The sequence below is a fragment of the Callorhinchus milii genome, unplaced genomic scaffold (assembly GCF_018977255.1).
Source record: "Callorhinchus milii isolate IMCB2004 unplaced genomic scaffold, IMCB_Cmil_1.0 Scaffold2, whole genome shotgun sequence".
Taxonomy (NCBI): Eukaryota; Metazoa; Chordata; class Chondrichthyes; order Chimaeriformes; family Callorhinchidae; genus Callorhinchus; species Callorhinchus milii.
In genome coordinates this window covers 111713563-111741026 of record NW_024704743.1, presented here as the reverse complement: position 1 = coordinate 111741026, position 27464 = coordinate 111713563, and the positions used below count along the sequence as shown (strand labels likewise).

At 42.9% G+C, this 27464-nt stretch overlaps 2 protein-coding genes across 2 annotated transcripts in view; one reads left to right on the top strand and one right to left on the bottom strand.

The window, feature by feature from the left end:
• Positions 1 to 1947: 1947 nt before the first annotated feature.
• pex2 (peroxisomal biogenesis factor 2) lies at positions 1948 to 13410 on the bottom strand. The gene is made up of 2 exons (XM_042332384.1): positions 13132 to 13410; positions 1948 to 4429 (listed from the first exon to the last, which is right to left on the bottom strand). Exon 2 carries the CDS (start codon positions 4410 to 4412, stop codon positions 3507 to 3509), a length of 906 nt encoding a protein of 301 aa, XP_042188318.1. The 5' UTR covers positions 4413 to 4429; positions 13132 to 13410; the 3' UTR covers positions 1948 to 3506.
• Positions 13411 to 13678: 268 nt separating this feature from the next.
• The window catches only part of LOC103190167 (interaptin), a 183819-nt gene continuing 170033 nt past the window's right edge, over positions 13679 to 27464 (top strand). The window contains exons 1-3 of the mRNA XM_042331688.1: positions 13679 to 14067; positions 18308 to 18457; positions 22213 to 22344. Coding sequence (XP_042187622.1) covers positions 13831 to 14067; positions 18308 to 18457; positions 22213 to 22344 — 519 coding nt within the window. The 5' untranslated portion in view covers positions 13679 to 13830. The remainder of the gene's footprint in view (positions 14068 to 18307; positions 18458 to 22212; positions 22345 to 27464) is intronic.

Genomic DNA, 27464 nt, shown 5'->3' with positions numbered 1-27464 from the left:
TTCAGCCCCAAGTCTTATGTCCAGAGTGAATGGCCAGGTATCTTTTTTTGTAAGCTTTTCTTTTGTTCTAAAGGGAGGAACTAAAAAGATGTTATTTCTCATACTGAAAGGTCACTTCAGCAATTAATTTGGTTGCGAAACAGGGCAGTCTGTAGTTAGAGTGAAGGAGGGTGCACATTCTTAGTAGTCTGTAGATCAAGGTATCAGCAGTCCACAAAACAGTTTTTCACCAAATGGGTGCTTCCGTTTGAGCTACGATTAACCCAGAAGTCAACCAGCAAGTGCTAGTTTCCCAAACTGGGAATGAATTGAACACTGCAGAGAAAGGAGATGGTAAGATTGCTATGCTTAGAACCCCTAGAGAGACAAAGAAAAGAGCTGTCACTCTGCGATCTTGGAAACTAGCTGAGGGCAGAAGGCTTTGACTCAATGGTGCTATTGAGACTAACTTATCTGAGCTGTGGGGATATTAGAGGGAAGCTGTGGAAATTCTCTACAGGGCTTACGCATCTTCCACAAAATTCATTGACTAGGAATTTACTGCATGTGCTAGAGAGTAGCAAAGTGTGGTACCTGCTGAGAAAAAGATTATTACATTTCTTAATTTGAGATGAAAATAAACCTTGTGAAATTTTACTCTGGTGCAAACTTTAATTTATTCAGCCACTTATGGACTAAGTATTTTTCATTTGGTAGCAGGAGCTTAATAATCACCATAGTGTTGCATTCCCGATTTTATTAAAAGTTAACATACAAATCTAGCTTTTATCCCCTCTAATGGTTTAGAAAAAGAGAATTTACTACTCTCAGCAAAGAATATATAGATTTGTTCTTTGATGTGGTGGCAATTTCTGTTGTATTAATGTCCTGTATGGTGTTCTCATGACATTTTATTACATTTTCAATGTTGCGTTTTTAAATCTGAAATAAAGGGTGAAGTTGTGCAATTTCAATAAAACTGCTTGGTTATCCTCAATACTTTTGTCTTTCCAGAATATGGGCAAGATCTGAAATCATAGCAGTCATAACTGATTTGCAGTATACGTAGGAAACAAAATATCAGGCAGTGGGATTTGAAGCGATAGATTTTTTTAAATTTCCACTGTGTAAACATCCAAAAGCATGGTTTCAGGATTATATTATAGTCTCTTCACAGACACATTCAGGTTTACAAAATATAGTTTTTAATGGGGGGTGGTGGGGAAGGAAGGCATGGATGATTAGAAGTGTAAATCTAATGTACACTTTGTGCGAAGATCGATTTGGAAAAAAAACTAATTTTCATTGTAAAAAGCGATGCATAATGAATGGAACAAAGTAATGAATTATTAAAGAGGTAGACACATATGAGGTTTATCTGCTGGACACCATATACATGTAGCAGGATCAGCAGAGAAAGGTAAATTGATGACTCTTGCAGTGCACGAATAAGGAAATGACAGGCTGATTACCTTTTGATTATTTTGTAAAACTGATGAGACAGCAGATGGTATTCCATTGCATTAAAAGACTGAGTGCAAGTCTTTTTTGTTCTCACATTCCTCGTATTGGGACTGTTTGATAGTTTCCCCTCCCCCACCCTCATCCAATTCAGTAAGATTGGAAATTACTGAATCTGCAATGAAATTGGTTTTCTGAGGAAAACTGATGAATCACTTACTGCCAGTGACTGGAACGAAAAGCTCTTGTTTATGCTCTTATATAATGAATTTTTATGAGATACACTTTATGGAAAAATATAACTCAAAGCAAGAGCAGCCACAATAGTGTTCCGAATTCTGGGGTGACATAATGAATGAAAGGCCTTTGTGAACTATTAGTGAAAGGATGTGCAAATGGTCTAAAAAGCTATTTTGTTTCCCTTGCAGCGATTAATTCAGAGGGCTTATTTACATATTTTACCTCTTTAAATAACGATTTAATACACTAAACTTAATCTAGTGGACATTTGTATGAATCACCATTTTATTAATTCAAATGGATACAGCAGCTGTGGCTAATAGAGACACTATTAAAATAGCATTGCAATACTAAAAACAATTGTTTTTCTAAAAAAAACTTTTTTTTAGCACGGTCCTAAGTAATGATTAATTAAAATGTTTACACAAAAATATTTACACAAAAATATTTACTCCAAAACTTCATTAACATTCACAAATTAGTCTGTTTCAAATCTAATCTCCAACCCAACAATTGTGGTCTAGTTATTTTATCCCCTCAGCGATGTTTCTCCCTCCTTCCAACTCTGATGACATTCAACTCCTTTCTTCTTAGATTGCAGAGGATTCTGGGCACCTCCGATACCTCGCCCAAGTAACCATTGTTTTCAATTGTTGCGAGTGTTTTCAGGTATAAACACTAAGTCCTGTCTTGAGAACCATCCACTGTACCTCCAGCGGGGTCACTGGATTACCATTCCAAATGGCATTGACTGATTTTTCCCTTCCTAACCCAGGGCATTGAAGTTAATTCTTGTGCCATAAATGCCACCTGGCTGAGACAGCTAATTCAGCATAGCCCAGAGTTCGAGTCAGGCACCTTCTGTATCTGAATGCCTAACCTAGTCACTCAATCATTCGTGAGCCCTCAATCCTGTTTCTTAAGACTTTGAACTTCCATGAAATGAAATGAAATGGCAGCCTCATTTCACAACAACAACACTACATTTGTATAGCGCCTATCACGTCGGGCAGACACCACAAGGCTGTGGGCAGTCAGTTTAATAATAGAATAAAAATAGTGAATTGATTCGATCATCTTTAATTTATGGTGACATGGTATAGAACTTAAACGTATAAAAACCTAATTTGATATAGTACCTTATATTTAAACATCTTAAAACTTTTCACCGAGTTTCCTGTAAAATGTAGTGCCTATCTTTGTACTAAACATGGCACACAATTGCATACAGCATGGTCCTACAAACAGTCGTGAGATGAACAACTCATTTTTATTGAGGGCACTTGTTGGCCAGGACAGTGGAAGCTCATCTTTTCAAATAATGCTGTGGGGTCTTTAATAGCCACTTGTAAAGGCAGACAGGACTTCAGTTTAATGTCTCAAATGACTGCATCTCTGACAATGCACCTGTTTTGTGGAAATTTATAGATTATGTGTAGGTGGAATAAAGGGGTTAGAGTGCATTTTGGGGAAATTGGTTGGAATTTACAATATGCTGCTGATGAAATTCAGTCATTTTGAGACAGGGGACCTGAAGTTAATTGAAACAAATGACTTTACTTCAGTTTGGAACAGACCATTAATGCAAGTCATTTGGCAATAACATTATGCTAAATTTCATTCATCTAGTTAGGCATTGTGTAGATTAGTTGTCTAGAACACAAAAGGACATATTGTAATCAGTAATAAAGAAGCATTTATTAAGCAATTTAGTCTTAACACCAAAGCAGGGAAAAGGCAATTCTCCACGATTTTAAGAAGCTGGTTTAGAAAATCTTCAATTTTCAGTTGTGAAGCTTGTACCTACAGTGTTTGAATATCTTAGATTAATTGGTCTGAGCTTCATGTTTCAAAGGTAAAATATTGCGGACTTCACTGCTGCATTTTGGGCAGGAGAAGTAAGCATCAGACAGGTAGTTGCTTTTAATACAGTAATAACAAAACACATGTCTACAGCCAATACTGTGAGGCATAGTTGGCCATTCCCCACAAAGGGCACATTCTTTGCAGTGTATCGCAAGAGTGCCATCATTTTCTCGGTGATCATCTATTGGAAGAAACCAGGAAGAGATTGTAGTTTTCAATTTTCTCGTGTTTATAAGTGGCACAAGAAATATCAGGAACTCAGCAAAACCGTGCCACAACAGTTCTCGATTCATGTATTCAAAACCAACTTGACGTGCACCCTGAGGTCTGGAGAAAACTGCTCTAATCCCCAGGAGTCGTTCTGGAAATGTGGCAAACCTACCCTTCTGAAGAAAGATGAGAAAATTCAGCAGTCCGGCCACTTTCAAAAATCCAACTATGAAAGTAATGAAATATTTCATCTTGTGAATAGCTGACTCTGGAGAACGATTGCTGAATAAGTCATGAAGTCTCTCTTCCAGCCATTTTCCCCCGACAGTGCACAACGCATACCATAACTTCTGATGTTTACTCATCGGCCTGTATTTTTGTCCTCGAGATAAGTCATTTTTGTATCTGATATTTAGAAGTTCCTGGCCAACTGTTGCATTTCGGGAAAAGACTGTAAATCTCCATAACAAAAGCTGCAGAGAGGCTTTCAGCTCTGGTTCAAAGCGAGTTAACAAACCAGGTTTGAAACACTGAAAGCACCTGGAAAACTGGGACCACATTAGCTGTTCCAATGCTCTATCCAGCTCAAAAGCATCCAGCTGACTTATTCTCAGTACTGGGGGGAGGGGGTTTGAGCCACCTTCTTTTGAATCCATGTTGGCACCAATGGCATCTAAGAAAATGAAAAACATAGAAACAATCCATGCTATTATTTCATCCATTTATGTTGGCTGGAGACTACAAATCCTAATAGGAAGATTATTTAATGCATATGTGTGTGTGTGTACATATATATAGCTGTACATTACTACCGCCTTGAAAATACTATTTCCCCTTCTCATCTGAATGCAGTGGGTTATGGTTCCACAAGCACGACTCACCCAAACATTTGTTATTTCACCAGTTATTAAATGGTGTCGGGTGGGAAAGCATCAGTAAAAGTGAGGCTGGGCATCACAGCCAAACCCAGTCAGTTGGGTAGGAGGAGATCAGAGAGACGGGGAGGTGCTATGGTTTGAAGTGATTGATGGGCAAGGCTGAGGACTTTGAAATTAATCCACTGGGAGTCAGTTAGGCCTGGTGAGGAATCCCTGCACTGTAAAAATCCTGTGTTGCTATGACGTGATACGCAACAGTAACCTTCGGTAGTTTTAATCCTCCTCAGAAATAAATTGTACAAATCCACTTTTCAAACCAAGAGAATAGGAAAAGACATTGTTGAACATTGTCTGTGAATTTGATTATAATTGTGAGCAGCAATTAAGAATTTGATGTCCAAAATGTGTTCTAATTTTGTGTTCACTGTGACATTACAGTACATGTCCATGTGGTGTGGGTCTTCAAAACTCACTAGAGACGGTAAATACTAGTAAGTTATTAAACCTAATGTTTAAGATTTTTATTTGTCATGAACAGAAAAATATTTACCTTATTTTAGCATTCAGGTGCAAAACTGAAAACAGAACTAGGATGAGTCTGCCCAATAATTTAGTCAAAAGTTCGGTATAGAACATTGTGCAGTTCTCACAATCCTTTATACTCCAGTTTGCTGTATTTACTACAATTGCTGCAAGTAATGCATGTCTTTTAAATATATTTTAAGAACTAAGACAAATTATAATGGTATATCACTGTGGAATAGAACTTCCCTTGGTACTTTTTCATCAATGCAGTTATTGAGTAGTTTACAAATTATGAATTAATACATTTTATTTGGGAACATATTATTGACAGAAACCTATCAATAGTAATGTGGCTATTGTCAGGGTCTTGTCAATATTAATGTAGTTATGATTTAGAGGATCACACAGATGTAAGGCAGGCAGAACGACATCTCCCACAGGCTTCTATCAATAGCTACATTTCTATTGACAAGTTCCCCAGACGAACCAGGAAATATATTACCATTAGAGTCTTCTGTCAATAACTTTTCCCTCTAAATATTTGGCATCTAAATTTACAAAGCTTTAAGCCTATGGATAAACCTAGTTTCATTTTGTAATTTTCTGTTCTATGATAGTCCACAAACAGTATGAATAATGACAATTGCTATATGAAAAAAAGTATTATTTGAGGTTATGCATAATAAAGGGATAGAACAGTTTCTGAAAAGCACTGAGCAACATTCGCTGCAGTTTGTAGGAGAATTAATAAAACAGTATCAGTTTATTATATTTAAAACTCACCTGGAAGCTTTATTTGAAAATTGGCTACCTGATGGTTAAAAAAGTGTAGGAGGTAGAATAAAGGGAGTGCTGTTTTTCTGCCAGACCTGACATCTGGAAAGTATGCCAGTTTGAAAAATGATTGTGTGGTCCTGCCTATTTGCAGCAAACTTCTCCCCCTCCTATTTTCCTGGTCATATCATATGCCACCCTGCCCAAATGGCCATGGTATTTCCAAACTCCAACTTAATTACTTAAGACTGATTTGGTATTGACCTGGAGATTAGGATAACTCTTTCCTTTTTCCCTCCTATGCTTGACATATCTCACAGCTGCATGTTTAAACAGCATCAAACGTGATGCTGGGATCATGAGGGATCAAAAAACTGCCTCTCGAATTCCATAACACATTATCATTCATTAAAAAACAGTGCCCCATTGTATTGTCATTGAATGATTTTTTTAAGTTATAAAAATGACCTGTAAGTGATAACATAACATACAATTAAATTTACATAATGCCTTTGAAGTTGGGAGAACATCTCGAAGCTGACTGTGCATTCAGGTTGGGAGTAAGAGTTGAGGTTGGGGATGGGAAAGATGACTGAAAGAGCAGTCCGAGGTATGTCTCGATGTGGACTTTGAACATAGGGAGGGCAGATTCCAGGATGGAGTTCCAGGCACAGAATAGCTGAAAGCTTGCCTGGTGATAATGGGACAGATATGGTATGGGCTGTGAAGGAGGTAGGAGGTGGCAGAAAGGGAGACAGCAGAGCAGATCCTCTCGATCATGAAAGTTCTGTGGCTAATATTTGGTTTGTATGTTTACAGTTTTTAATTAGGCTGCCAGGACAGGATACTGGGTGATTTTTAAACCTGCTGTAAACTCACATTTTCATATCAGGGTCATGAAGATTGAATGCAAAAGTACATTTAAAAAGGTAAAAATATTAAGGGGATACTTGTTACTTCCAAAATCAGACAGAATGAAAGGAATAAGCACATTCACAACTGACTAATAAGTGTGTACAAAAGAAAAACAATATTTTGTAAGGATGGTCTACATTGAATCTAATTGGTACCTAGGGTTTTAGCACAAAACAGAGAAATAATAATTGGAATTCATTTAAAGTAGATTTGACAGGAGCAGTCTAATGCGTTACAGGAGTAAATAGTCAGCACAGCTTGCAAACATGTTATTATTGGCAGCCAGGAACATGGATACAAGTAGATGAATAAGAGATGCAGTTAATTGGGTAGAAAATGTTTTGAAAAGGCAATCCCTTTGAGCCAGGCTGATGAGTGGCCTTATTGGCAAGGGGTAACATGACAATTGAAAGGAAACATGCAACAGCAGAAAAAACTGCAAAAGCAATTTCATTAGAAATTTGTGCTAAGGAAAAGGAACAATTGGGAACTGTCAGTCTGAGGTTAAAACAGTTAAGGAGCTCTTCAGATAAGTAAGAAAGGCAGAGGGGAATCATAAAACTTACAGGGTATTTGAATACGTCAGAGGTGGAGGAGACAAAGCAGGGAGAATTGAAAGGAAGGGTTGAAAGTATAAGCAATTTTTCAGAGGTAATAAGTGTTGGCTTGTTCATACAACACACACACAGAGTACTTGAGTGGACACCATTTTTAAGATAGTTAGCAATCGACCAGAACTGTGAACTTGGTGAACACATGAAAGAACTAAGGAACTAAAAATCTTGTATTTTGAGATTGCCGCCTCATAATGGAATGTTCAAAGCGTTTTACTTATAATTACTATCAAGTATAGCGACGATGAAGGTAAACTGGTTGCTGTTTTGCAGATGGCCAAATCCTACAAACAGTAGGAATGTTGATTAGGATCCTGAAAGAAATTCCTTTCTCAGATAGTTTCTGGCATCTTTAATGCCTTCTTGAACATGAAGACAGGACCTTGATTTTACATCTCATCTGAAGTACAGCACCTTGACAATGCAGCAAAGGCTCTCTCAATATTGCACTGATACATCAGCAGAGCCAATGAGCCAGTCTCCATCTGCCCAGGTCCTCTCGCTTGCAAGGTGAGTGCTCGACTGAACACACCATTGCAATCCATCATGCATGACTCATAGTACTCAAATTTTTAAACATCTATCTGATTCTCTCTCAAGTTTGCTTAAACAATCTACCTCAACTGCTTATCAGTCCACGTATTTCTCTCTCCATATTAAATAAACAGCATTAGAATATTGGGCGGGCGGGTTGGGGGGGAAAGAGACTGAAATGAGAAACTGAGTGTACCTTCTGGTGTTTCCCGTACCAGTCATATTCATGGGTTCACATTTTCCATCTGTAAAATTGTAAACATCGCTATACTTGACAGTAATTATAAGTATTCCATTATGTGGCAGCAATCTAGACTGTGTTATGGCTTAACCTCTTTTCCCCACCATCCACCCCCTGCATTCCCTGCTTGGGCTTCCAAACAATTCTGTGAAGTGCTTTGAGACATCCTTCCAACATGAAAGGTGCTGCATAGATATAAAAAATATACAATGTAAAACTGAAATTATTATGGGAACATCTGCACAAAGTTCTGAATCAAGGAACAAAATGCTTTAAGCCAAAAGACTGAACAACAACAATGCCACCAACAACAAATTGCACTTATAGTGGCGCCTTTCACATCAGGAGGATGTCCACATTGAGTGTATGGAATCATTTAAACATCAGAGTTTAAAGTTACTGGCAGTAACCAGTTATGGCATAAAAGAACTAAATATGAAACAAAGTTTACTTTGTCACAAAAACAAAAGATCATATTTGGAAATGTTTCTTACAAGGGACAAACAAATTAAAGACAAATATCAGTAGAGGACTGAGTCTGGGATCTACATTAATGTACATAATTGGATTCCTCTCGTTCAAATACCTGAACAATGACAACATTTGGCACTGACACAAAACAGTCACATGGACAAATGATGTGCATTAAAAGATACAACGTGTGTGCATATTTACCACATGAAGTTTGCACAGAGATGCTCAACAGGGACTCAACATCAATTTTCAAAATGTTGGTCTAACATAAAAAGCAGTTGTTGTATTTTATTTTTCCCATGCATAGACATTAGATCATTTGCAATCTGCCCTAGAGACCAAGAATTGATAATGCTCCCACTGTCTTATCCAGTTGGGAGATACTAGTTGAAGTACCTCGCTGGACACCAAAATCAAATCGACAATGTATTTCAGCACAGTGTACCTCAACTTGTGAAAAATTATAATCAGTCTTTGCTCTCCTCACACCTATAGAATTTCAAAGGGATCAAAGAAGAGGCATAGTAAAGAAAAAAAACTGAAGGTATATGGGCAAGGCAGTTTGATTGAATTTTGCTCTGAGAGCTGGTGCAGACTTGATCGGTCACATGGCCTCCTTCTGCACTGTAAATTTCTACGATTCTATTATTTCAACTGTGCATTAATGTATGGAACTGTGCACTATCCTCACATAAAGTATTATTATTTATTATGATTATTATAAAAAGGTAAATCAGGATGAAGACACATTTGAATTCTCAATCCAGAATACTGACCCAGCTAACTTTATCAGATTTTCAGTCTCTTATTATCCAGTGTCTTACTATAATCAATCTTCCTGGTAACTTTTACCACCTGTTGATTAGAATATTGTAGTCTTTAAATTGCCCTTAGTCCTGAACAAGTCGCTGCCTTTACATATCAAACAACTTTTGTTTTATTAAAAAGCAACGTTCACACGGGGCAACATGATATACAATACAGAATTACATTTGCATAACGCCTTTCACGTCGGGAGATGTCCCAAGGCGCTGGACATTCAGGGATTTGGACCTGAGCTAGGGGTTGGAATCGGGGAGGACAGCCGAAGGCTTGGTCGAAGATGAAGGTTTTGAGACGAGGCAACAACCACAATAAGATTTCATTTATAGAGTGCCTTTCACGTCGGGAGGATGTCCCAAGGCGCTGGACAGTTGGGTCGGGACCCGAGCAGGGGGGAAATGGTCAGGGTGAGGGGAGGGAAGGGAGGGAGCCAGGAGGGAGTAGAGTCGAGAGGGGAGCTGAAGGCACGGTCGAAGAGAAAGGTCTTGAAACCAGCCTTGAAGGAGGAAAGGGAGGAAGCAAAGCGAAGGCACTGGGGGATGGAGTTCCAGAGCCTAGGGGCTGAGAGGCTGAAGGCCCGACCACCGATGGTAGGGCGATTGGGGCGGGGGACGTGGAGCAGACCGGAGCCGGAGGAACGGAGGGTACGGGCGGGTAGGTAGGGGGATAGTAGGTCGGAGAGGTAGGAGGGAGCGAGGCCGTGAATGGCCTTATAGGTGAGGATGAGGATCTTGAAATCAATCCTCTGGGGGATGGGGAGCCAGTGGAGGCGAGCGAGGGTGGGAGTGATGTGGTCCCGAAGCCTGGTGCGGGACAGTACACGAGCTGCAGAGTTCTGAATGACCTGCAGCTTGTGGAGGGAGGTGCCGGGAAGGCCGGCGAGGAGAGAGTTCCCATAGTCCAGCCTTGAGGTGACAAAGGCGTGGACCAGGGTTTCAGCAGCGTGAGGGGTGAGGTAGTGCTGTAGTCTGGCGATGTTCCGGAGGTGATGGAAGGCGGTGCCAGTTGTGGTGCGGATGTGAGGGAGTAAGGACAGCTCAGGGTCGAACAAAACGCTGAGGTTCCTGACTGACTTTGAGAGGTGGAGAGTGCAGCCTTGGATGCTGATGCTGTCAGCGCCTGAGGTGCGGAGGCGCTGGCGCGAGCCAATCAGGAGGGCCTCGGTTTTTCGCACGTTGAGCTGAAGAAAGTTGTAGGGGCTGAGAGGCTGAAGGCCCGGCCACCGATGGTAGGGCAGTTGGGGCGGGGGATGTGGAGCAGACCGGAGCCAGAGGAATGGTATGGGCAGGTAAGTAGGGGGATAGTAGGTCGGAGAGGTAGGAGGGAGCGAGGCCGTGAATGGCCTTGTAGGTGAGGATGAGGATCTTGAATTCGATCCTCTGGGGGATGGGAAGCCAGTGGAGGGGACAGTACACGAGGCAAGGGAGGGAACGAGTCCAAGGGATTGTGTGCAGAAAGGCTGAAGGCCATGCCACCAATGGTGGAGCAGGCCAGAGCCTGCTGAGCAGAGGGAGTGGACAGGTTGATATGGGGTCAATAGGCCAGAGGTAGGGATGGGCAAGGCTATGGAAGGCTATGAAGGTGAGGATGAGGATTTTGAACTCTATTGTCTGGGGAATGGGAGCCAGTGGAACCAGGTGAGGGTGTTGGGGATACGGAGCCTGGTGCGGGAAAGGATACAAGCTGCAGAGTTCTAGATGATCTGCAGCTTGTGGAAGAGAAAATTTGGGATATCAAAGCATTCTTCCAAGTATGTTTTTCTCTAAGGCTTCTTTCGGATTGTTCGAGCTGGACAAGCAGCAGGAAAGCTTGCCAGGCAGTGGCAAGCTATGTGGTTTTAGTTTGTTAGGCTCCAGTAGTACCCCAAAGCACACTGGGGTCCCCAAGCTTTGGCTCTTGCCAACCTGCACCTAATACTTTCAAAAATTCGATAAGCAGGATGTGACTCTCCAGGGGGAGAGTGCACATTCCATTCCAACAAATATATCTGAAATTTCCATGTTTTAGTGGAATATATGGAACTCTGTTTGGTTTTATTCCTCACATGGTGATCATTTTCTGCATGCATCAGACACCAAAAAAAATAGGTAAGAAGTTAGGTGGTGATGAGCTGTTTTCAGGAGGTATGGTTCCAGAAGATATAAAGATTTTGATGTTCATCAATATGGTGGGGGGGGAAAGAGTGTATATACATCAGAAACCGAATAAAGTGCTATTTGTCTATTACATTTTCCTATGCTTTAACCAGTCCCAAATAATTTGCAGTGAATACTTACCTTTCTGTATTCATAAATTGAAACAGTACTTAAATTTCTGTCAAATGTGATCCATAGAAGGTGCAAAAATAAGATTATGAAATGAGCAATTTAGGAAATAGCTGGAAGAGAGAATCTTTGTATCAGAAAAAGGAAAGTATAAACTTAGAATAACTGACTTGTTAGAATTGGACCAAAAAATGTTTGTTCAGTTTATCCTATATCTAACTTATATCCCAGCTAAGGTATTTCAGACGAGACATTAAACCAAAGTCATGGAAATCCCCCAACTAAAATTGATCACTTTTTAGTTATTTGTAGGACATTGCTGTGTGCAAATTGGCTGGCACCCCCCAATACAGTCACTACACGTTATGGACTCGTGGAGTCCTGTAGCTCAGTGGTTAGAGCACTTGCTTTGCAAGCGAGAGCCCTGAGTTCAATTCCAGGCAGGTCAGGGCGAAACCTTGGGCAAGTTTCCTTACTCCACACAGAGCCTAATAATAATCCCTCCAAAACCAAAACCAATAATAAATTGGTCATTTTCAATCTACAACTGTTTGTGGGACATTGCTGTGCGCAATTGGCTGCCGCATTCGCCCACAAATATACAGTCAATTCACTTTACAGTGTGTTCTGTGAAGCGCTTTGGGACGTCCTCCCGACGTGAAAAGCGCTATATCAAATGCAAGGATTATTATTATTATTATAGCCTTGAAAGGCGTAATACCTTTCAAATACCGACTGTGCTTATGGTCACCAGTTCACTCCCCCCCCCCCGGATCAGTGTCAGGCTCCGGCACTGTTAAGCGCTCCCCAGGTGAAGGGCACTATATCAATGCAAGTTGTTGCTGTTACTTCAAATGTAAGGATGATTATTAGAAAACATTTTCAAAAACATGGTACGGGACATTTACTCTGCACTTGTCTCGGGTCTGAGGGAGAAGAATCTTGGGTTAGAAGAAATCAGGCAGATGCCAGAACCAACACTGACAATCTACATGTACTGTATGTAGTATCGTTCAGGTGGAGAAGAACACAGCTTTTTGTGTTGGTGGTGTGTGTATTGGGGGGTGGGGGGGGGGAGAAGGAAGGCGGCAGAAAGCGTGGTCAAAGTGCTGGGGCCTTCGGTTTTAATCTGAAGCAGGAGCCACAGGAGGGTAAATAATCATCATCATCATAATAATAATATAGTAACAATAAATGCGCTTCAGAGAACAGACTGTAAAGTGAACAGACTCTATATTTTGTGGGCGAAACGCCACAAGTGGGCACCGGGTAACTTGCCGGAGATTCGCCGAGGACAGGACAGGACAAGACAGGACGGGACGGGAGGAAGGTACCGGCTCCGGGAGGCTGCGGCTCCCTCCACGACAGCCCGGGGCCTGCGCCGAGGACACGCTCTTCAACTGCCCCAACGGTTGGGGCAGCGTCACTTGACGACGGCCAAGCGTCCTCTTCCGCTTCACGTAACCGCACAGTGTCAGCGGCCCGGCCTGTACGTTCCAGAGGGACCAAGCAGCCCGCGTTCCTCCTGCATTCGGCCACCGATTGCCGGGACCCCCGTCACCTGTTGATCACCCGCACGGAGAGCGGTCTCCCTCCCCCTCCCCCCGCCCCGCGCAGTCGTTTCCTTTTTGTTTTGTTTATCGTTCGTGTGGGAGAGAGGGAGGGAAGGGGCGGGGCTATGATGACGCATTCGTTCACTGACGCACCGATCAGCCAGTCAGCGAGCGGACCGGTGAGATGGACCGGCCCCACGCGCCGCGCCGTGCGCCAATGGCGTTGCGGACTCGGCGGGAGGGGGCGGGACGGGGAGCGAGCGCAGGTCTTCTGTTGGGTTTGAAAGTTCCGTTAAACTCCCAGCGCGAGCGAGAGCGGGTCACAGGAGGGAAGGAGGGAGGGAGGGAAGGAGGGTGTCGCCGCCACCGCCACCGCCTCGCACATGATGGGCGGACACTTTGTTCACTAGTCACTAAACCGACTTTCATCTTTAAAAAGCCCTTGTGTGTGTGTGTGCGTGTGCGTGTGTGAAAAAAAATATGGACCGCGGGGAGGTGGACCCGAGGTCCACTTGTCCGCCAAGGTCCGGAATCCCGGCCTTCGGTGGCTTGAGGCGGGAGGCGGAGCTGCTGGGAGCGGGAGACAAGCGATGCCCTTCGCCCACCTCGCCATCAGTCAGGCACAACATGAAGCGCCTGCTCAGAGAGTTCAAGGACTTGTATGAGGAGAAGCTGAGGCACACCGAGTTTAGAGATGAGAATAATCAAGGGTTGAGGGTAAGTAAGTTTCCTGGAGAAGGCATCAAGAGCATTGAGTTTCTGAACCACGCAATCGAACAATATTTGGAAAAATGTTTTGTGCCACTTTTGTTTTTGAACCAAAGCGGATAAAGCGATCGGAAAAGGCATTCCTTGCACGGTCAACATCTTCACTCCCGCGGATCAGAGCTCCTCAACCTCCCTGGGCTGGCTCTCCCCCCCCCCACCCACCCACCCCATCCCAAGACCCACTGAACTGGTGCGCAATCTCGGCATCTGGTTCAACTCCCAGCTTCCCTTCCACCCCTGACCAGGACCGCCTTCCTCCACCCTGCCACATTGCCCGAATGCAGCCGAAGCCCTCGTGCGTGCATTTGTCACCTCCCGCCTGGATTACTCAAACCCACTCCTCTCCCGTCTCCCCAGCTCCACTATTCAAAAGATCCAGCTCATTCAGAACTCCCTGACGCCTGCGTACTGGCCCGGGGCCAAACTCTGTCCACATCTCATCAGTTCTGGTCAGGCTCCACTGGTTCCCCATCACCGAACGGATCGACTTCAAGATGTTCACACTCGTGTTCAAATTCACTCTCTGGCATCTCCAACAACAACAACAAGATTACATTTGTATAGCGCCTTTCAGGTCGGGAGGACATTCCCTACCTTTCCGACCTCCTCACTCCGCAATCCAACACCCGGCACCTCCTCTCAACTGGCACCGGCCTCCTGCTTGTCCCTCGCATCCTCCGCTCAATAATTCGAGGTTGTGCTTTCAGCCATTATGCCCCGAAACTCTGGAACACTCTTCCCCCAATCCCTTTGTCTTGCCCCCTCTCTCCTTTTAAAGTCCCGCCTGAAAACCTTCCTTTTCGACCGTGCTTATGGCCACCACCCCTGCCCCGGCTCAGAGTCATGCTCCACCACTGATAAACGCTCAGAGATGTTACCCTGGTAGGAGGGCGCTATATCAGTGCAAGTTGTCTTGTACTTTCCTAAATGGCGAAGTGCAAGTGGCAATGGGGGTGGGTGGTGAGAAACACTTTAGAGCAGTCATGACCACACAGAGAAAGGAGTTTCTTCTCCCCATATCCTGGCCCAACAATTTCTCTAAAATAAAATTTGGCGCTCACTTTTGTCACGGCTGTGTGGGATATTGCTGTCCGCAAATCAGCTGCAGTGATTTGCCTACAAAAATACAACAAATTACATTTGTATAGTGCCTTTCACGTTAGTATGACTTCCCAACACTCTGGACAGTCAGGGATCTGCACCACATACAAGTCACTACACCTTTACAGAGAAGCATTTTGAGGCATTGTTCTGACCTGAAAGGCACTACATCAAATGCAAGGATTACCATAAGGATTTTTATGATTTTAAAGACGATATCAGTTCATTGGTAGGACTCAAAACTACAACTTAGGGAAACGTATTCAGTTAGGGGACAGGAGATGTGAATCAAACCATCATTGTTATTGTTTTAGAAGTTGTTGTTATAATATCAACAATAGCATTCCTGCCTGAATCTTGCCCACTTCCTCCATCCCTGCTAATCCTGGCTGCACTCTTCACTCAGCGAACACCAGCCTGCTTCACACCCCCTGCCATCCCACCCACCATCGGTGGGTAAGGTTTCTGCCCTTGCTCTCTGGAACGCCATCTCAGAATCCCTCTGTCTCACTTCCTCACCAGCTTCAAAGCCCCGACATAAAAAGCATTATATACCAAGCATTGCTTGGAATACAAATTAAAATAAAAGAAAATACATGTTACAGTCCAGTGTCTTCTGCCTAGTTTCTTTTTTTAGTCGAGAAAGCGAACTCACGAATTTGAAGACACAAACCGATTTTGACCAAGTGCTTCCCTCATGTGAAAACTATCTTTTTTCAATGGTTCTCCCCTTATCAGTTGAGAAAGACACTGGCCAACCTTACCGATGAAGATCAAAAAGGGCCAAGGGTTGATCCTAATCTATCTTGAGTTAGGTGGGTTTGGTCAGGATAGCGGTGGGGGTTTAGCAACTAACCTAAATATCTCTGAATATCTCTGTACTGGTGAAGGAATAAATCAGCCAAGGTTTCTGATTGGTATTCAGTGACATCTATTGACGGTAGATCTAAAGTCTGCTGCCATGCCATCACAGTTGAACACCTTGTTGGTACTTATTATCATGAAGAATGTTTGTTAGAGCAAGAATATTTAGGGAATGCACAGTTTTTAATTTTTTGTTTATACTTCAAAAAAAATAATAATTTGGTTACTCAATCCATAACTGTATATGGGATACTGCTGTGCGCAATTGGCTGCTGTGTTTTGCCTACAAAATATACAGTCAATTCATTTTGCAGTATATTCTCTGAAGCACTTTGAGACGTCTTGAAGACGTGATAAGGCGCTAAATCAAATGCAAGGATTATTATTATCCTCAACTGACTGTTTTACTGCTGACAATAGAACATTGTCCCATTTCACAGATGAAGCAGTCAGTATTCAAAGAGTTCTCCTCAATGGTTCTGAGCTCTTGGGCATTCAGAGGAGGGAGTTGGTTTTCTTGGCACTTTTGGGGAGTCCAGAAGCAAGTGATGAAGTGAAGTGGGTGCAGGGAGGGAGGAGGAGGGCTCTGTCATCTGTTCTCAAGCACCCTGGAGGTGGAATTATTTTTACGATGGGCATGTCTGTTTGATGAAGGCACTCTCAGTGTGATCTGAATTAAGCAGCTGGTGTTGAGAAAGCCTTATACATGGCATTGGGACCTGGACCTCTAGAGCATCTCAAGGTGTTTGGAACATCTAAAGGTGTCTTGTATAGGTCTACGCTGAAGGCAAATTTCAGTCGAACAATCGTGGAGGAAATTTAGGGTTGGGATGACAGCTGCTGGAAAGCTGCTTGGAATCTGTATTTGTGAACACGGGCTCTTATTTTTAATAGTTAAAACACTGTCTTGCAAGTCTGAACAGATATAATAATAATAATAATAATCCTTTCACGTCTTCTAGACGTCTCAAAGCGCTTCAGAGAATATACTGTAAAGGGAATTAACCATATATTTGTGGGTGAAATAAGGCAGCCAATTGAGCACAAAAGTGTCCCACAAACAGTCGTGGATTGAAAATTACCAATTTTGCTATTGTTTTTTTTTGGAGGGGTTATTATTACAGATATGTTATAGAAGCAGCATGCTTCCCTCAAGCGATCGAGTTTACATTTCATTTTAGATGCAGGGAAATTTCTGTGTAGGTGATATACATACATGGAACTTGTAGTGTGGTTTTCATACTCTTAAGCATGGGGATGAGTTTCAAACTCACCTGGCTGACCCAAAAAAAGCATTGCCAGTCAGGTACAGAAGTTGATTTTCTATATCAGCTATCCTGTTGCCTACCTTCACTGACATTGACCATTTCATAGTTTAAATTGTGCAAATTGAATTTGAAAATTGGCTGTTTAATACAATATAAAATTATAACAATCCTTTATAATCCTTGCATTTGGTATAGTGCCTTTCATGTCAGGAGGATGATTCAAAAAACTCTTCACAGCATATATTGTAAAGTGGAATGTATTTTGTAGGCAAGTGTGCACACAAATTAATTGGAACAGTGTGATGCATTTAGAAGCAAGGTGCTTTATCTTAATTTTTTTAATTAAAAAATAGGTGACTACTTTTAACTATTTGAACAAATGTGTCCATTTAATAAGTCTTTGCACGCTAGGGAAAGATTTTCTATTTTGGCGATAGTAAGACATATTTTAATATATAAGCAACATCAAAGCTAGAACACTGTAGCAGAAAAAGTGCTTATACACACACCACAAATGCAATTTTTTTCTTCAGTTTCTAATTAGACCTTTGAAATACAACATATGCATAACCTAATGCTCAGGTAGTTCTGGCCTATTGGGTGAATGCAAAAAATACAGTAATAATAGTCATCCCATTTGGTATTGTGCCTTCCATGTCAGGAAGTGCAAAGTGCTTTGCAGGATATACTGTAAAGTGGAGTGACAACGGCAGCCAATTTGCACATAACAATATCCTGCAAACAGCTATGAAGTGAATGATCAATTTTATTTGGGCGAATGTTGGTCAGGAAACTGGGAGAAACTCCCTTCTCTTTTCAAATAGTGACATGAGATCTTTAACATCCAGCTGAACAGCAGACAGGACATTAATTAATGACAAGATAATTTGTTTATTCTTAGATTCAGAATAAAGTAGGCTAATGCTTTGTTGCTAAATTTTGACTTTTGTTTTCAGATGAAGATAAGAATTTTTCAATCCTATGTAAATGATCTCAGTGATCAGAATGACGTCTTGGTACAAACAGTTGAAGATCTTGAAAGAGAGGCAAATGAAAAAGTTGCTAATCTCAATTCCAAACTGAAGAAAGCTGACCAGATGTTAAATGTAAGTGCCATGCATTGGAAGCTATTGTCTTAAGAATGGTTAAAATCATTGAGAGTACCTTTATTTCTTTAGCTTCTAAAACCATAAAATTAAATTGGGAGTGAAACACTAACCCATTATTTCACCTATTTGAGGTGAATAGCTCAGAAGTTAGATCTTTGTTCTTAATAAAATATAATTCAAAATCTTTTCTCCCTTCTGGGATGTAAGTCAATAAATGACTTGGCATCCTCAAATCAAACTTTTATAACACTTTTTGTTTTTATATAAAGAACTGTGTCCTGCATTCTGTTCCACTAGAAAATTGTAATGTACAACTGGACTAAGAAGAGAGTTTGTTAATTTTATGTGCAATTGTGAGAAAGCTTATTGAATGCCTGATGATCCAAGATCACGGAGTTACTTTTGCTATTTAAGGGTGTAGAAGCTGTTGTCATTTTACCAGTGACAACTTTAAAGCTATTAAGTTCACTTTAAAGCTATTAAGTGAACAACACAAATGTTCCGAATGCATCTTTAAAGCTGTATGTGGTAGCTGAAAATTCATAATTTGTCAGTTTAATAGAGGGAGGAAAGAGGAACTTTCAAAGAAAACCAAATGAAATAGAACATCAAGGGAAGATTGTAATTTTTTTTGACTGAGTATTTAACGAAGCAGCTAGTCTCACTGAAGGTGCTGAGTTAAGACTGACATCTTCCCTGAGGTATGAGATATGTTGTGGAGGTCCATTTACTTCCCAAGACAACTACATGCACTTGTACTTTCAGTTACATGTGTTAGGCAAGGCAGTTAGAGAAAGCAAAGATGTAAATATTTGACAAATACTTAATTTATTGAGTGAATTAATGTAACATTGTTTGTAATGTTTTGGCTGGATTATAAATTATTTGTGGATCAAGTCTTGAGGAACCAGGAGCACAACCCAAACCTTGAAATATACTTTGGAGCTTTTTTTCTATCAGTTAGAATGTCAATGTGCCAATACAATATAATGACCACTTTTATTTGCTTAAGCATTTATTTTAAAAAATGGAGAATCTTTATTTATACTTAACCCACCACCACAACATTGCCCAACTCCGCCACTGCTTCACCCCTCAGGCTGCCGAAACCCTCATACTCGCATTTGTCACCTCAAGGCTCAACTGCAGAAACTCCTTCCTTGTCAGCCTCCCCAACTCTTTCCTCCACAAGCTGTAGATCATCCAGAACTCTGCAGCTCGTGTCCTCTCCTGCACCTGGCTCCGTGACCCCTTCAGCCCCCACCCTTGCCCGGTTCCATTGGCTCCCCATCCCTCAGAGGATAGAATTCAAAATCCTCGTCCTCACTTTCAAGGCCCTCCATGGCCTGGCCCTCTCTGACCTGCTAACCCCTATCAATCTGTCCGCTGACCTCCGTTCAGCAGGCTCCGGCTCCATATCTCCCGCCCGACCATAGACGGCTAGGTTTTTAGCCTCTCTGCCCCAATCTTTGGAATTTCATCCCACAATCCCTTTGCCTTGCTCTTTCCCTTGCCTCATTCATGGCACAAGTTATGGCTCTCCTTTTCAACCGTGCCTTCATCCGCTCTCCTACCTCTTTGCCTATTCCCTAGGTGAACAGAGGTGTGTGGATTCTTCCCACTCAGCTCCTGTTAACCAAGCCAAAGTCCTAAAGTGTAGGGTGGCCCTAGTGGGACAAACAGCGGGATGCTTGGAGTACAGTGCTTTCAGCAGCAAGCTATGAGATTTTAGCTAGTTAAACTCCAGAAGCACCGCAACATACATTCTGGTGTCCTTAATCCTTTGCTTTTGCTAATCTGTACCTACTAATCTTGGAATTATGCAAACAAGATGCGTCCCTCTGGGGAGGGAATGTGCATTCCATTGTAATTTATGAAAATTTCTGTGTGTAGTGGCATGTATTGAACTCTGTTTGGTTCAGATACTTTTAAGCATGGCGTTTGTCAGACACCTGGCTGAACAAAAAAATGCAACAATTGATGACTTTAACATGCTATGATTATTACTGTACACTGTATTGCCAAAATGTAAATGCAGTGACAATTACAGAATAGGAAATCACTAGATCTGAAACCAGGTAAATCTAGTATTATGTCTATTAAATGTTTTAATTACAGTTTCTTCATACATTCTTGTTAATTTATGGTGTCAAGGAAATTGCTAGTTGTCTACACATCTGTAGTGTCAAACATCAAAATAAATTATAATGTTGACTAATAAAGCTCGCCCTGTCCACTGGCACCATTCCCACCCCTTTAAAGATGGACGTCATCACTCCTTCCTTAAAAAACCCTCCCTGGACGCATCCCTGCTCTCAAGCTACCGCCCACCTCCAACCTCCCTTTCCTTTCCAAGGTTCTGGAATGAGTCGTTGCTTCCCAGCTTCACTCCTTCCTCTCCCACCACTCCCTTCACAAACCCCTCCAATTGGGTTTCCGTGCCGCCCATAGCACAAAAACAGCTTTGGTCAAAGTGACAAATAACATTCTGTCTATCTGCGACCAGGGCTCCCTTTGCCTCCTCGTCCTCCTTGATCTCTCTGCTGCCTTTAATACAGTTGATCACTCTATCCTCCTCCATCACGTCTCCTCTCACCTCAACCTTCATAGTTCTGTCCTTGAATGGTTCAAATCCTACCTCTCCCATCGTCTCCACTTCATCTCCACAAATGGTTTCCCCTCTAGCCCCCGCACCATCTCATGCGGATTCCTCAGGGCTGTGCCCTTGGTCCCCTCCTTTTCAATACCTACACGCTCCCTCTTGGTGACATCATCCGCAGACATGGGGTCAACTTCCACATGTTTGCGGATGACACCCAACATCTATCTCTCTGCCTTCACTCTTGACTCCAGGACTGCTGCTGTCCTGACAGATTGTCTGTCCTGGATGACAGCTAAGTTTCTTCAGTTGAACGTCAACAAGACCGAGGCTCTCCTGATTGGTTCCTGTCAGTACCTCCACACCTCAGGAGTTGACAGCATCACCATCCAAGGATGCACACTCCACTTTACTAAACCAGTCCGGAATCTTGGTGTCTTGCTTGACCCTCAACTATGCTTTCTCCCCCACATCCGTGCCATGACTTGTTCTGCCCTCCCACCTCCGCAACATTGCCCAGCTCCGCCACTGTCTTGCACTGCAGCCCGCTGAAACTCTCATATACACATTCATAACATCCAGGCTTGACTCCCTGCTTGTTGGAGTCCCCAACTCCATCTTCCATAGGCTACAGATCATCCAGAACTCTGCAGCCCGTGTCCTCTCCCGCACCAGGCTTTGTGACCCTATCCTCGTCCGACTTTACTGAGTACCCATCACACAGAGGATACAGTTCTAGATCCTGGTCCTCACCTTCAAAGCCCTCCATGGCCTTGGTCCGCCCTACCTCTGCGACCTCCTAACCCCCTACTAATCTGCCTGCTCCCTCCGCTCAGCGGGCTCCGGCCTCCTTCTCGCCCAATGGCGGGCGAGCCTTCAGCCACTCTGCCCCACCCTCTGGAACGCCATTCTGCAGTCCCTCCGTCTCACCCTCTCTCTTGCCTCCTTCAAGACCCATCTCAAGACCCTCCTCTTTGATCTTGCCTTGGATCACTTTCCTTTCACCCCCTGCGCTTCACCCTCCCCAATCCTGACCCGCAGCTCGGGTCCGAAACACTGACTGTCCAGCGCCTTGGGACGTACTCCTGACATGAAAGGCGTTATACAAATGTAATTGTGTTGTTGTTGTATTACAGTCCTCTCTTTTTGACAGGAACTGAAGTTCAAATGGGAAACCTCAAAGAAAGTAGCTGATAACCTTCTTGCAGAGAACCGGGATATACAAATAGATCTCAGCGCCGTGATTGCCGCTCTCCAGGAAGCGATAGTAACACAGAAGCTTGACGTGGGTGCTTTTTCTTTCTCAGCCTCAAAATCAAATGATTACATGATTTATAACACAATGACGTTATAATAGTATCAGATAAGAGTGAATTGGTAGCCAGCTCGGCTACCATTTCAGATACCTACGATTCCTTTGATGCATCGATTTTTAAATTTAATCCTTTGGAATCCTTTAGTTCACAGAAATGTCTGTTTTTTTTAATAACATTTTGCAGTGGTTTTACCTCCTGTACTTGTAGTTTGTTCCACATGTCCAGCACACAATACTCTAAAAAATGGCCGACTTTTGGGTCATCAGGTTGCCGCCAACTTCACTTCCTACTTTGCATAAACTCAGCAAAAAGGAAGCGATGTTGGCAATGACTTGAAAGTTGGCCATTTTTCTTTTAACCACAGTTATAAGCTAATGCATAGGGAGTGAACAGTCGTTGCACACATGTTTTGGGATGTATTAGCTTGGCTCAGTTGTAGCAATCTTGCCTCGGAGTCAGAAGATTGGGTTCAACAACAACAAAATTACATTTGTATAGTGCCTTTCACGTCGGGAGGACATCCCAAGTCGCTGGACAATCAGTGTTTCGGATCCGAGCTGCGGTCAGGATTGGGGCGGGTTGGAGGTCAGGGGCCGGAAGCAGGGTGATCAAAAGCACGTTTGAAGAGGAGGGTCTTGAGATGCGTCTTGAAGGAGGCAAGGGAGGGGGCGATGTGGAGGGACTGCAGGATGGAATTTCAAAGGATGGGGGCAGAGTGGCAGAAGGCACGTCCGCCAATGTTGGGGCGGACGAGGCAGGGATGTGAAGCAGGCTGAGTGGAGGGAGCAGGCAGGATGGTAGGGGGTAGGAGGTCACCGAGGTAGGGGGGAGAAAGGCCATGGAGGGCTTTGAAGGTGAGGACCAAGGTCTTGAACTGTATCTTCTGTGATGGGAAGCCAGTGGAGTTGGGCCAGGATAGGAGTGATAGGTCACAGAGCCTGGTGTGGGAGAGGATACGGACTGCAGAGTTCCAGATGATCTGTAGCCTATGGAGGGACTTGGAATCACACAGTCTAAGCTGACAATGACAATGCAGTGCTGGGGGGGTGTTGCATTGTCAGAGATGATGTCCTTTGGATGAGACGTTAAATTGAAGTCTCATTTCCCTGTTCAGGCACTGATAGCATCGCTATCCAAGGATGCACACTTCACCACGCTGAGCCAGTCCGGAACCTTGGAGTCTGGTTTGACCTTCAGCTGTCTTTTCTACCCCACATTCGTGTCATGTCCTACTCTGCCTTCCCCCACCTCCGCAACATCGCCCGGCTCGCCACTGCCTCAGGCCGCCGAAACACTCATCCACGCATTCATCACATCTAGGCTCGACTGCGCCAACTTCCTCCTTGTCAGCCTTCCCAACTCTTCCCTCTACAAGCTGCAGATCATCCAGAACTCTGCAGCTCGTGTCCTCTCTGGAACCAGGCTCCGTGACCCATCACTTTTGCCCGGCCATCCTCGCCTGGCTTCACTGGCTCCCCAACACCCAGAAGATAGAGTTCAAAATCCTCGCCTTCAAGGCTCTCCACGGCCTTGCCCCTCCCTACCTCTGCAACCTGGTGACCCCATATCAACCTGTCTGTTCCCTCCTATCAGCAGGCTCTGGCCTGCTTCACGTCATCCCCACCCCCTGCCCAGTCCTCTCCACCATCGGCGGCCGGGACTTCAGCCTTTCTGTTACCATCCTATGGAACTGCATCCCACATTCCCTTTGCCTCACTCCCTCCTTTGTCTCCTTCGAGGTGCATCTCAAAACCCTCCTCTTCGACCGAGCCTTCGGCCACCCTCCTACCCTCCCTGCCCACCACCCCCCTGATCCCGACCCCCAGCTCGGGTCAAGATACCTGACTGTATTGGGACATGCTCCAAGGTTGTATTTTAATGTTAAAGATTCCATGGTACTCTTCGAAAAGGGAAGCGAGTTTCTCCCAAGTGTCCAGGCCAACAATCCCCCAATTCCTTTTGGAGAATCTAGGTACATGCGATTAACTGGTATGAAGAAGTCATAGATACGTACACATAGAAACACGAGTAGGCTATTCAGCCCCTCGAGTCTGTTCCATCATTTTATAAGATCATGGCTGATCTGAACCCCAAGTCCAGTTACCCGGCCTTGCCCCATATCCCTTAATACCCAGATCTAACAAATCTACCTACATCTTGAAAACTCCATTCTTTACCTGTGAGATCTATTTCTGGGCATTGTAGGTGAGCTGTATATTGAGGGAATGGAAGTATTGTTGTTACCCTGTTAGACTGACTATTGTGTTAGAATTTCACATGAATATGGCTAACACGGATGACTACTTTGGGTAGGCTAGCAATGTAATAAAATAATTGCTGTTTCTAATGTTTCTTTGCACTGTTTAATAGTTGAACTTTCCAGCTTTCTGGACAGTGGTAACTTTGAATACAGGTGGACATGATGATATCGTAGAAAGTAATTGGGGGGAAATGTTGATTTGAAGAGATGGACATTTGCTTATAAATTCCACTGATGTTTAGAAAGACCCAATGTAATTGTTGTATTTTTCAGTCGCAAACAGCAGTTGGATTTATCAATACACCATTTAATTAAGTTTCTAGCATCACAGAACCTTTTGACTATTCTCTTAACGGCTCTCTTATTTCAAAGGCGATGACTGATTCAGAGATATGATTGCATGGACCTTCTGTACCTTCTAATGGTCATTCCTCAGCGAATGTCGATAGAATCTTCAGCGATGAGCATTCGTTAGACTTAATGAGGCATAAATACCCAATCACAAACTTGCAGTAATAATTATTTTGCACATTTCAATGAGTTTAAGTGGTAATTTCAAACTTAACTGCAGAGAAATATAACTGCAGGGTGTATTTTACCTATACACAAGGCACAAAAAGAGCAGTGAAAACATTGCTTCTATGAGGAACCAAGATTTTGACTGGTACTGGGCTTATTGTGCCACAGCATTTCTGGTTATCGGGCTATGTGTAGCTTGCTGCCCAGCAGGTTAACAAACGTGGTTCTAGAATGTATAGTATCAGCTCATTTACAGACAGTGATAAAATGTAAATGGAGGATGTGTGGATTTCGTACCCTAAATGCAGCTTGAGGCTGAAAATCTGACATTACAAACTAGACATGTTTCATAGAATCAGAATTATATGGCACAGAAGGAGACCATTCAGCCCATCGTGTCTGTACCAGGTCTTTTAAAAGAGCTATCCAAATCAATCCCACTCACCCGCTCTCTCCCCATAGTTCTGCAAACTTGTCCTCCCCCAAATAATTATCTTCTCTCTTAAAAGTTATTATTAAATCAGCTTCCACCACTCTTTCTTGCAATTCATTCCAGATCCGAACAAATTGTGTGAAAAAAATTCTCCTGACCTTCCCTCTGTTTCTTTTAACTTTTTATAAAGGCTAGTCTCTCACATGCTTTTTTAATGGCTGTATCTACCTGCCCTGCCACCTTCAAAGACTTACTTATATGAACCCCCCGGGTTGCTCTATTCCTTCACCCCCTTTAAGATTGTACCGTCTAATTTCTGACAAGTTATCACATATACAATATCAAATGCAATCGTGAATGTGCTGTTGATAAGAAACATTGCAGAGCATGTAACTATAACTAACCTACAGGAAGAGAATTTTAAAAAATCCTTTTTTAGCATATCTTTGTCAAAAAGGGTGGTCATTCACTTCATTGTTGCTTGTGGGACATTGCTGTGCACAAATATTGGTTGCCGGAAATACACAGTTACTGGACTTGAAGGTAAATCCTGTAAAGTGTTTTGCTGGTGTCTTATCAAATGCAAAGATTATTAAAAAGGAGATGAATATGCTACTGCCCTACATAACATGTATAACTGCAAGCAGCCATAAACGGGAACGTTGTGGTGAATTTGATATTTAGTGCATGAAATATAACTAGATGTGTGTATTATGGTCTCCCTACTGCCATTCTCAGTGGTGATGTCAGTGAAGCCAGGTCCAGCTTGCAATCACATGTGTGACCGCTGGTTTGTGACATACCAGCATTTAAAAAAAATCCCAAATCTAGCATTGTACTATTTGACAGTTGAATGTTGAATGTTGAATCAGGGAGCTGGAAGTCCAATACCGTGAGCTTGACTTCAGGGATGTTGACGTGGGGGGGAGTGGGGTGTGGGAGAGAGGATGTGGGAAATGCACATCCGGGTATATTCACCGTGCTAAATATTCAGAGTTGATGGGTCTTGGAAGGGCAGGGCCGTCACTGGGGGCAGGCAACCCTGCAAACCAAAGCTCTAATGGATAGAGTGGTCCAAGACAAGCAGCGGGAAAGGTTGCCAGGCAGTGCTCTTATGCGTTTTTAGTTGGTTAGACTCCAGCAATACCCCAAGGCACACTCTGGGGTCACCAAGCTTTGGCTCTTGCCAACCTGCGCCTAATACTTTCAGGAATTAGGTAAGCAGGATGCATCTCTCCAGGGAAAGAGTGCACATTCTATTCCAATACAAATCTCTAGAATTTCCATGTGAGATGCATTGAACTCTGTTTGGTTTGGATACTCTTAGGCATGATGGGTTTCTGCAGGTGTATGACACCAGACTGACAATACTACTGAATTAATAGTGTTGTGTGTAAGCATGATGGATGACACATGCGGAAACCCATGGTATGGTATTTCAAGCACTCAAAAGATGAATTCCCATCTAAGCTCGAAAACTATGACACATGAAGAAACCCATCATGCTTACATATAACACTATCAATTCAGTATGACTGTCAAAAAATTGACAGTACTACTGAATTGATAGTGTTGTATGTAATGGTGCCGTTGCGTTTTGTTCATTTCTCTTATACAGCAGTATACTCAAAATTATCTGGTCCAATGTATAATTGTATAGGTGTGATTCAGATTCAGTGGGGAATGCTTTTTCTGAGATGGTTATAGCAGTTTTGTTTCTCGTCTGAAATAGAAGATTCTCTTAGTGCTCACTTCTCCATCTAGTGGCTAGATTGGAACTAGTCAATGCAATTAAATGAAAGTCGTTGAGTGATTATTGGGATTTAAACTCATCGTGTTAGATGGGCATCCATCTTTTTCTGCTTGAAATACCATGC